Genomic DNA, 12,178 nt, shown 5'->3' on the forward strand with positions numbered 1-12,178 from the left:
TAAAACATCTTCACAAAAAAACCCTACTCTTCTCCCTTTGCAGCCACCCTCTCATCCACTGCTCCTACCACCGTCCGCCAACACCACCACCCACCGTACGCCGCCACCACCACCCCCGTACCCCGCCGCCACCGTCCACCACCATCCACCGCCACCACCACCACCACCGTCCACCACCCACCATCCATCACCACCACCGTCCACCACCCACCATCCATCACCACCACCGTCCGCCACCACCACCACCATCCATCACCGCCACCACCGCCATCCATCACCCACCACCACCACCATCCATCACCGCCACCACCACCGTCCACCACCCACCATCCATCACCACCACCGTCCACCACCCACCATCCATCACCACCACCGTCCGCCACCACCACCACCATCCATCACCACCACCGTCCACCACCCACCATCCATCACCACCACCATCCATCACCACCACCACCATCCATCACCCACCACCACCACCATCCATCACCACCACCGTCCACCACCAACCAAAACCATCCATCACCACCACCCATTGTCCACCACCACCATCCACCGCCACTACCCACCGTCCGCCGCCACTACCACCATCCACCACCACCACCTTCCACCACCCACCAAAACCAAATCGGCATGGCAAGCAAAGACTAAAAACTAGATGTAACTTGAATAAATGACTTCTATCTTGTGAGATAAGTTTGACAGTTATGCAGACAGTATCAGCTTATAAAAACAAACAGTCTTATATTTTCAGCTTGCAGATCTTCAGACCACATCTTCAGTTGCAGACATGAAAACAGATGAAATCAGCTTGCAGACAGTTTATGTCTGCAAAAACAAACAGCACCTAAGTTTTTTATGTAGGGGTGAATCTTGCCAATTATGTATTAGGAGAAGGTGTTTTACATATTTACCCTTCTAGAGTTATTATATGGAATTTTATGATTTACATACCATTTGAGTAAGAGAAAACCGTGCAAACTCTTATTATTATTATTATTATTATTATTATTATTATTATTATTATTTACATCTGTAATATATGTTACATTAAATATAAAACATCAGGAAAAAAATTATTTCATATTTGATTTTTACAAATTTTTTTTAACTTTTAAACGTATTTTTCAGGAGAGAGAAAATATAACTTTACTTTTACATTTTTTATTAACTTTAATTGTTAACCATAAGATTCAAACTTTAATCAAAAATATGTTGTTGAGAATGAGTTTTTTGAGTTTTCTTATCTCAAACGGGTTGTTATTCCATTACCAAAGCACACATATGCTTGACTACGTTTACTTGAAAATGGGAAAATTCCTAAAATGGTCATTTGTTACCAACCAGCCACGGTTTTGGAAAATTTCCAAAGTGGTCATGTTATCTTGTTGGATCTGGCATAAGCAAGAACTAATATGACGGGTTATTACATTCTATTGGATGTTGGTGCGTATTGAAATTTTCTGGCGGATCTGACTGGTTATGAAAGTTTCTGATGGTGCAGTTCATGTTTTTCGTCGGATCCAGCTGTTTAATTTGTTAGTGGAACCATAGATTTTCAGTTCGGGGGGGTTTTGATTTCGAACTATCCAAAAAATTTCAAATTCACTATCCGAATCATATTTAGAATTTTTTGAACACCCTTAGACTTAAGTTGAGTCCGTGGATTTTCTCACCTATAATTCGGCCGCTACTCCGCCACAAATCCAAGTGGTCCGTTGAAAAAATAAATAAAAAAACATTGATATTAAATGTATTATTATTATTATTATAAAATATAAATCAGATTATAACATAATAAAGTCACACACCGATACCTCCATATTTGTTTCGATAAAAATGCAGTCCGCGGAGCAACTGGTACTGGACCTCAGCTCTCCAGATCTCCGCGAAAACGCTCTTCTCGAGCTCTCAAAGGTACCCGTACCTTCTTCATTTCAATTTAATCTACACGGCATCGTTTTTTTCTATCGTTTTGGTACCGTATCGGTGATTTAGGGTTACGTTATGTTATTACACGCCTTATAAACGTCAAATGATATGAAATGATGAATTCGTTATTGAATTTGTGAGGTTTTAAGTGTACGCGTGTGGATTTGGATCAGTTGCTTACGGAAATTAGAGTTAATGGATACGGATGCTGATAGGTGATGAAACTGTTAAGTACTCGAGATCGGATAGATAAAAAGCTCGAAATGAGCCGAGCTTTCTTGAGCTGCGCCCGGACTTCAAATGACGGGCGCTTAGTTATTGAGTCTGAGCTTGAGCCTTAAGAGCGTTGTTTATTTTTAAGTTCTTTTTTCTCTTTTGGACTTGTATGTATTAGTTTTGCACTGCACAACCGCTTACGTTGTGTATTTGTTTAATTGTTTTGGTAACGTATTGAAGATTTAGGGTTAGGTAATTAGGTTATGTTTGGTGTTTGTAAACGTGAAATGATCTGAAATGATGAATTCGTGATTGAATTTGTGAGGTTTTAAGTGTACGTGTGTGGATTTTGATCAGTTGACTACGGAAATTAGGGTTTGAAGGTTACGGATGTTGATAGGTGAGTCGGTTACGAATTGTTTTGTTGTTTGTAGATGAAACTGTTAAGTACTCGAGATAGGATAGATAAAAAGCTCGAAATGAGCTAAGCTTTCTCGAGCCGTGTTTGAGCTTTAAATAAAGTGCGCTTAGTTATTGAGTCTGAGCTTGAGCCTTGTTTGAGAAGCTCGTTTAGGCTCGTCGAGCCTGAAGAGCATTGTGTATTTTTAAGGTTTTTTTTCCCTCTTTTGGACTTGTATGTATTAGTTTTGCACTGCACAACCGTTTACGTTGTGTATTTGTTTAATTGTTTTGGTAACGTATCGATGATTTAGGGTTAGGTAATTAGGTTATGTTTGGTGTTTGTAAACGTGAAATGATCTGAAATGATGAATTCGTGATTGAATTTGTGAGGTTTTAAGTGTACGTGTGTGGATTTTGATCAGTTGCGTATGAAAATTAGGGTTTGAAGGTTACGGATGTTGATAGGTGAGTCAGTTACGAATTGTTTTGTTGTTTGTAGATGAAACTGTGAAGTACTCGAGCTCTGAAAGGTATCCTTATCTTGTCCACTTCAATTTTGTTGAATCGTTTTGGTATTGTATCGATGATATTGGGTTAGTTTATGTTGTTTTGGTGTTTATAAACGTCAAAGGATCTGAAATGATGAATTTGTGAGGTTTTAACTGTACGTGTGTGGATTTGATCAATTGCGTTACGGAAATTAGGGTTAAAGGATACAGATGTTGATAGGTGGCCAATTGTTTTGTTTTTTGTAGATGAAACTGTTAAGTACTCGAGATCGGATAGATAAAAAGCTCGAAATGAGCTAAGCTTTCTCGAGCTAAGTATGAGCTTCAAATAAAGCTCACATAGTTATTGAGTCTGAGCTTGAGCCTTGTTTGAGAAGCTCGTTTAGGCCCGTCAAGCCTTATGAGCATTGTGTATTTTTAAGTTTTTTTTCTCTTTACTGGGCTTGTATTCATTAGTTTTGCACTGCACAACCGAGAGTGTTGTGTATTTGTTGAATTGTTTAGTAACGTATTGATGATTTAGGGTTAAGTTATGTTGTTTTATACCTTATAAATGTTAAATGATCTGAAATGATGAATTCGTGATTGAATTTGTTAGGTTGTAACTGTACGTGTGCGTACGGAAATTACGGTTAAAGGATACAGATACTGATTAACGGTGAATTATTTTGTTATTTGTAGATGAAAGTGTTAAGTGTGTGTAGATGATGGTGTGATTGTAGGTTTGTATTGATATTTGTAATTAGGGTTATATGCTTGATGATGAATTGCTTTATTTAATACTACCTCTAGGGTTGCAAACGAGCAGAGGTGTTCCTGAGCTATTTGAGCCCAGGTCGATAAAAAGCTCGAAATGAGCTGAGCTTTTCGACTCGATCTGAGCCTGAGCCTCAAATAAAGCTCATTTAGTTATCGAGCACGAGCTCGAGCCTTGTATGGGAAGCTTGTTTAGGCTCGTCGAGCTTAACGAGCCTTGTGTATTTTTAAGTTTTTCCTTTTTTGGATTTGTATGTATTAATTTTGCACTGCACAACCGATTTCAAGATGAGTTTTAGCTCGTTTAAGGTACTACATGATTTCAAACTGAGTTTGGGCATTTAAGGTATCGCAAGAGCTTGAACCGAGCTTAGGATAGAGTTTTTTCTTTCTTTCTTTTTTTTCAAAATATATAAAAATAATTAAAAACGTATCTCAGTCAATTAATAAACAATAAACGAGCCGAGCCTGAGTTTGCAAAACAACTCACGAGTCGAGCTCGAGCTTTAGAAAACGAACTTGAAACAAACCGAGCTCGAGCTGTCATAAGTCAAAACGAGCCTAGTTGAGCTCGGGTTTGGCTCGGCCCATTTACACTCATAACTACTTCTAATATGTGTTAATTACCTTGTGTTTAATATTCCTCTGCCACTAAGGAAGTAATTTCAGTATCTTTTATATTCGGCTGGGATTCTATTGGTTCAATTGATATGCTCATTTTGTTATGCCTAATTGATTATTTGTTGTATTTGTTTCTTCTTTAGAAAAGAGAACTGTTTCAAGATTTGGCTCCATTATTGTGGAATTCATTTGGTACCATTGCAGCTCTATTACAGGTACTTTATGCACAGTATAGATCATTATGATATGCCTTGTGTCTGTCTTACGATAGTTATCAATTTTGTGTATCTTCATGTAAATTGCAAGGTTCATCTTCATATGCGATCAGTTATGCACTGCTATTTTTTAGTCTTCTACAAAGTAAATATATTGTACTATGATCTTTGAGAGATTCACACAAATGGTTGAAAAGAAAAAGGAACCTAATGCAGTTTGACCAAAATCTTATGAATTGGACACGGGTTTTAGCAACAGTTCCCACTTCCAATCTTAATGGAAGATTCCTGTCTTATGTTTGCTTTAGTTGTCTGTAGTTTCTTTGTGTTGTGACAGCTGTTGGGAATCTTCTATTTCTATTATTGGCAAAAACGCAGAGATTTTTTTTGATCTGTAGTCAACAAAAGTTCCATCATCATCGCCTTCACACATGACGTTTTTTGTATTTTGTTGTCGCTTATATAGTTTGCACAATTCATTTTGTCATCATTTACAACGCAACTGATGTCAAGTATTGCATGCTTGCAGGAAATTGTTTCAATATACCCCTTTCTGTCACCACCCAATTTGACACCAGCTCAATCAAACAGAGTTTGCAATGCACTTGCTCTTCTTCAGGTGAACCTTCTGAAATCTCTTTAAACAATTGTATTGCATTTAAGACTTTGATATCTTGATCATCTTGATTGTATAATAAATGCTATAGATGTGTCATTGTTTTTGTATGTTGGTTGAAGTCTTCTATTGCATTAAGATTTTCTGTCACCAATCACCATTCAGCTATCCAAATAATCTTAGTTATCAAATGCGTTAGGTGCACTCAAGGCGTATAGGCCTTGCCTGGGGCTAGGCGCAAGGTGCAAAAAACACGAGGGCTTGAGGAAAAATAAGCACACTTAAATAAAAAGTTAAAAATATATTATCTATATGATAAATAATACCATTTTTTTAAAAAGTAAACAAAATCTATTATATAACATTTAATATCATGTAATTAGTACCAAAAATTCTAAAATAGTCAAGATTCAAATGAAATTCCAAAAGTTGAATAACAAAATGAATCAATATAATGCCTTTGACTTCTCCTAGATCTAAGCTTCGATAGCACCCCTTGCGTTTCTTTTGCGCAGCTTTTATGTTCTCATGTTCTTGGCATAGACAATGCCGAAGCGCTCGCCTAGGAACTAGAAGCGCATTTATTGAGCCTCGCCTGAAAACTGGGCCCAGGCACAAGAAGCGAGGGCTTTTAATAACTATGCCAAATATCCAATTATAATCAATACTGATTTGACGAGTGATACCTAGTTGCTCAGATTCATCAAACACACATAGCAACATATTTATGCACTTTCTTGTTATAACTTAGATAATGGACATTTTGGTCTGATCATAGACTAATGCAATAAGTTGTTTCTTTCTTTTTCCACAGTGTGTAGCTTCTCATCCAGACACACGAATGCTGTTCTTGAATGGTAACTTCTAAATTTTTATACTTTGTGTATCAAATTTGAGTGCCAATGCCTAAATCACTAAAATTAGGACTTTATGATGATAGTGTCCAGCACAATTGTTTCAAAACAGAAAAGAAAGAAAGATCGCACAGACGTTGTTTTTGGAAGCAACTGTTCCAGACTCTTTGATATTATTGATAAACCAAAAATATTGCACACCAGTTACATAACCCTATTACCCCTATTTCAAATAAGTTAGTATTAATGACCAAGTCTTAATTCTTTGGAAACTAATTTCTTATTTTAATTCCTTGTCACATACTGGATGCCACCAAAATTGAAGGGCATCATAGCAAAAGCTAATAATAATATACCTTAACGTATAAAAACTAAACAAACTCCAAACCGGACCGACCCAAACATTGACCCGTGACACTTTTGACCCATGAATATAAAGATGATTAGAACCATCGTTCAGCACCCTTATCATGGTTTGTACACGGGACAAACATGTCGCGGATCAATGTTTGGGTTTGACCAACTTGGAGTCAGTTTAGCTTTTAATTGTGAGTTTATTATTATCAGTTTCTGGTATGGTGTCTTTTAGCTGGTATTATTAAGTATATGATTAGGATTAAAAGAAAACAGGTTCCAAATATAGGAATAGGAACTTGTCATTAATTTATTGGTTTGCAACAAATAGGGATTTAGGGTTTTTAACTGGTATTCAGTATTTCTGGTATATCAGTAATATTAAAGAGTCGGGAATAGTTTCTCCCAAGAAAACCTCCGTGCGATCTTTCGTTTCTGTTTTGAATCAAGTGTGCCAACAGTATCATATTGAAATTTGAAAGTTGGCTTTAGTTTTCTTTCTTTTCTTTTCATCTTTTTTTATTTATTTTTTACAAACTATGAGTACCTTCTTGTGTTACTCCAGTGACAGGATAGAAAAACGACTTCTAGTTTACTGTTATTTTCATTTGTCTAGCAGAAAACAAATTATATAAGATTTCGAACATTTATGAAAAACTTTATTGCAGCTCATATTCCTTTATAAATTTATATAAGATTTCGAACATTTATGAAAAACTTTGTTGCAGCTCATATTCCTTTATATTTATACCCTTTTCTCAACACAACAAGCAAATCAAGGCCATTTGAATATCTGAGGCTTACCAGCTTAGGTGTCATCGGTGCCCTCGTGAAGGTAGTTTCTCTCTTTTACTACGTTTTCATGTCAACATGCTTCTTTTTGTTTTTTTTTCCCATTAGAAAAAAATTGTTGTGTGTTTTAACTTGAAACTTTGTTGTTTTATTTACCAGGTTGATGACACGGAAGTTATCAGTTTTCTGCTTTCAACAGAAATAATCCCTTTGTGCTTACGCACAATGGAAATGGGCAGTGAGTTGTCAAAAACAGTTGAGTTCTAGCTTTTATTTTTTTTTTATACAAAAATATTGATCCATTGCTATATTCTTTTTGCCTTAGCCATTCAACCATAAGTGGCAAGATGGGTTGGCGGGTTGGGTAACGGGTCAAAACAGATTCGGGTTGAAAAAAGTTTTTTCTTACATGGCGTGGTTCACAAAACTTTTTGTCCATCTTTTCATAAATAACTAGCGTGTTAATTATGATTACATAAACAAGATTTTACAATAATAATCTAAATATCTAAACAAACTTAATCTTTCTGCACCTTTCAACCCGTTTGATTGATTTGACAATTTCACTCTTAGCTAAATGTTGTTGTAAACACGACCCAAAGGCCAAAACGACCCATTTTATAAGTAAACGGGTTGAAATTGCTGCCTCTTTGGTTTCTAGAAGTCTGATCAAAGCTTTGATTTTTATAGGTTGCCACATTTATAGTTCAAAAGATCTTGTTGGACGATGTTGGGTTGGACTACATTTGCACAACCGCAGAACGGTTTTTTGCAGTGGGTAGGGTTTTGGGGAACATGGTGGCTGCACTTGCTGAACAACCGTCTTCACGGCTTTTGAAACACATTATCCGATGCTACCTTCGTTTGTCTGATAATCCTAGGTTTGTTAATTTTTGATACTATTACCACTACCAATGAAAAAGACATCTTGTTTTGCATATGGTTGTATATTTATATGATATAAACTTTAAACGTTTGATTGTTACAGGGCGTGTGATGCCTTGAGGAGTTGCCTTCCAGATATGCTACGAGATGCTACCTTCAGCGGTTGTCTTCGTGTAAGCACTATGTATTAGTTACGTGTGGCAAAAATGGTGCAGGGTCGGGTGGTCGGTAAAATACAACCAGCATTCACCTGTTTTATTGTATCTGATTTTCCGCTTTTAACCTGTTATCAATAAAATACAACCTGAATTCACATGTTTTCCGTATGAACTGTTTAAAATTGCTAACAAATTAAGATAGCAATTTAGTTTTTATTTAATAGAACGATTTAAGAGGTTTTAACCATTAAATACACATCAGTTAACTCGGCCTGCTCAGTTTGACTTATTTTAAACTAATTTTATACTTTTGACTCGTTATCAATCCCTGTTGTCAATAGCGAATATAGCAAGCGCTATACTGCGCTTTGTTGCGATGCGGTTAATGGCCGCGACTCAATAGCGATATTCAGTTTTTTTTCTCTTTATTTATTTTTTTTAAATATATAAATAAGGGCTTTAGGCTATTTTGGAGGTATTTATTGATTATAATTGCTTTTTTGGTGGTCTGAATGTTTTATATATTGATTATAATTGCTATTTTGGTTCTACTATCTTATCGCTAAACATGAATAGCGCTATAGGTAGCTTGTCGCTATTGACAACTATGTTATCAATAACCGATTCCATAATGATTATAATTGCACATTTAATAAAATAACGGTATAGTTTATTTTTTTTTCCAATAAAGCTATTTTAGAGGCTGTAAACATTGAATACAATTTGGGTTACTAATTTATTTGGTTTATATGATATAATAGGAGGACCCCACGACAAGAAGGTGGCTTCAACAGCTGGTTCATAATGTTCAAGGACCTCGGGTTGCTCTTCAGGGAGCCGGAGCGTTTGACCACCTGATGGTCAACTGAATACGGAGTTCCAAAAATGGTTTAACTAAAAGAAGTTTGGTAATTTACAACTGCTTTTGTTTTTATTAGTAGAGGCTCGGGTTTGTTTCTAAAGGTGTCGGTTATGTGTTAACTTGTTTATATTCTAGCTAGCACATTTCGGGTCTGTTAACTTGGTGAAGGATGTGTTCTGCAGTCTGTGTTATGTGTATATGAAATTAAATCACTCGTATCTCGATGCTTTTATTTTCCAAATTTAAATGTTTGTTGCGGTTTTGTTCGTGATCGGTTCAAAGAACCTTCAAACCGGTATCAAAGTTTAATGAAATGATGCTAATTGTGAGAATTTTGGCATGTGTAATAGTTTGATGTTACAAATTTTATTGAAGGTGTAAACAACGTAGTTTACACTTTACATTACTTTCTATCTTAAGATGATAAAATTACAAATTGTCCTTTAAACATAGTTGATTTACAGATCAAGTCCTTTAAAAAGTTTACTTTCACTCGCTGTCCTTTGTACGATAACTTTGTTTTGTTTTTCGTCCTTTACAATAACGAAAGTTAAATTTTTCTGTTAACTCACCCCATGTGCAGTGCACATGAGGGTATTTAAGTCTTTTTATTCATACTCATTTCTAATACAAATATAAATTAAACAATATTAGAAAACTTTATATGTATTATATACACCACCACCATAGCAGCACCACCGGACCACCACCACCATATTAGAACCATCAGACAACCACCACCGCACCTTTAAACGCTTGACCTACCACACCTTTAAACCCTGGTCCCCACGATACATGCAGTCAAAACCGCCGCTGACCACCACCCAGAGCTAACATACTAGATCTAGCCGGAAAAAGTGAGATTTAACTATCACCGTCTCCGCTTGGGTTTATACCGACACCGCCGCTGCAAAAGAAGCCGGCATGAAGTTGTAATCCACAAAACCTATTACTTGAGTATTAACCCTTGTTCCTTAATAGGCATTCTTCAACAAATTCATCATCCTTAATCTACTCGAAATCCACAAAACTCCAGTCATTCAAAACCCCTTCCACCGTCTGACCGTCACAGCCCCGCATCCTAACACAAATACCCCACAACACACCGGAGCCAAAATTTCAAGAAAATTAGGGGTTGAATGTAATTTAGGTTTTTCAAATAACATCTAATTTGGGGATTGATTGTCTTAAAAGGTTAGGGTGATGGATCATGAAGAAATGAGTGAAAATGTGGTGATGGATTATGAAGAGGAAGACGGATGGATCTAGTGCTGTGGCCCTAAGTCCCTAACCAGTTTTGAATGTAATTATTTTTTATTTTAATTTAAGGTATATTGGAAATTACTATTCTTCCCTCGTAGATATGGCATTAACAAAATTTTAGGATGGCAGTTAGTCTAAAGGACAAAAATCAAATAAACATACCATGTAAAGAACAGCACCTGAAAGTAAACTTTTTAAAGGACTTGATCTGTAAATCAGCTATGTTTAAAGAACAAAATTTGTATTTCTTTCTTTTATCTTTTAACAAAACATCTTTATATGCCTCACATGCTATGATTGTGTATCATACTATCATTGATTTGATGCCTGTGAAAAAAACACCTATCAATCTTAGAACATAAACTAAATGTTAACCTATGCTTCACCCATAAAAGTAGCTCTTCCTTCATGAGAGATGCACAAATCGGGTATTTTCAGAAACCGGAACCGGGTAGGAACCGGTTCTGGGTATGGTCAACAAAAATCAAAACCGGGTCCGGGTAGGAACTGATTCCGGGCATAGTCGGATATTTGACCGGGGTTTGACGGGTTTTTCAGGTAGGGTACAGCTGGGTTTTGACCGGGTATTGGTGGAAACGGTTTCACCGGGTCGGTTCCGGTTCCGAGGAGAAACCCAAAGCCCGATCCATACCCACTGGTAGAATAGGGTCAGGTCCGGTTCTGGATATGAACCATCGGGTCGGGTCTGAAACTGGTTTCTTTTTTTCACCTCTACTTCATATCTTCTACCATCTTGAAGTGCCATACCCCTTTGTTATTGAATTCTTTTATCATTTTGACATAGCCAAAGCTAACAAGAGGGTTATGATTACCAAGTAAACTGAAAGAAATAAAATAAATAAAATATGTTTTGATTAAAAGTTGTTTCATGCAAAGTATCCAACACACACACACACACACAAAACGTGTCTTGACAGCTAATACGTGTTTATACCATTTGTTTTTTTATACACTTTTGGTTTCATAGTGTTTTGAGACTATAGAGCTACTTAGGGGTTGTTTGATAACTTTTTTAATAGTTCATACTTCATAGTTTCTTAATAGTTAAGATGTAACCTTTAAGTCTGAATGGTTAAGAGATAGCCTCTTAACCATTAATATGCTATGAACTATTAAGACGTAAGTCTCTTAATGACCATTAAGAAGCTATCAAACATCCCCTTAGTCATAACCAACGGGTCATAAATAGTTTTGTTATCCCAAAAGGGCTAGTGACGTATTTTACTGTTCATCTGCCTTCTATTTTGGTATAAGCAACTAAACACCACTTTTTAATAAATGAAAAAAAAATAATAATAATAAAAACACAACTGGTCAAAAACTCAAACCGGTTTCCAAACCGCCCAACCAAACATACCAAATTGGGACCGTCCTATCGACCAATAACGTAATGGTGGGCCCACCTTTTTCCCAATTCTCTGCCATCAGTCCGGACTAGAACATGTGAACCACCCTATTTGGGACATGAATAACATATAACTTACGATTATTTTCTATGAATATTTGGTTACTAGAATCCGAAAATATCAACATATAATAAGTTTTAGGATATTGGCTTAGATGTGCTTGATTTTTAAAGTTGTATTTAGCTTCATATAATTTTGTAAACCTATTCCTTCAAGAAAATAATGAATAATCGCTTGCTTTAAACCCGCGTGTTATAGTGGGAATGCAACGGACTCGGTTGGTATCAGTATTAGTTCTTTTGTATATGCAGAGTGA

The 12,178-nt window shown here is 36.4% G+C and overlaps 1 protein-coding gene across 1 annotated transcript; it reads left to right on the forward strand.

The window, feature by feature from the left end:
* The first annotated feature begins 1,839 nt into the window (after nt 1-1,839).
* Nucleotides 1,840-9,481, forward strand: LOC143590566 (uncharacterized). The gene is made up of 9 exons (XM_077071008.1): nt 1,840-1,917; nt 4,580-4,651; nt 5,181-5,270; nt 6,082-6,124; nt 7,204-7,310; nt 7,427-7,522; nt 7,958-8,148; nt 8,256-8,325; nt 9,072-9,481. Exons 1-9 carry the CDS (start codon nt 1,840-1,842, stop codon nt 9,177-9,179), a joined length of 855 nt encoding a protein of 284 aa, XP_076927123.1. The 3' UTR covers nt 9,180-9,481.
* Nucleotides 9,482-12,178: the final 2,697 nt, after the last annotated feature.

This window comes from Bidens hawaiensis, unplaced genomic scaffold, assembly GCF_021521415.1.
Source record: "Bidens hawaiensis isolate Kalapana, Puna unplaced genomic scaffold, B.hawaiensis_p1.1 tig00038664_1, whole genome shotgun sequence".
NCBI lineage: Eukaryota > Viridiplantae > Streptophyta > Magnoliopsida > Asterales > Asteraceae > Bidens > Bidens hawaiensis.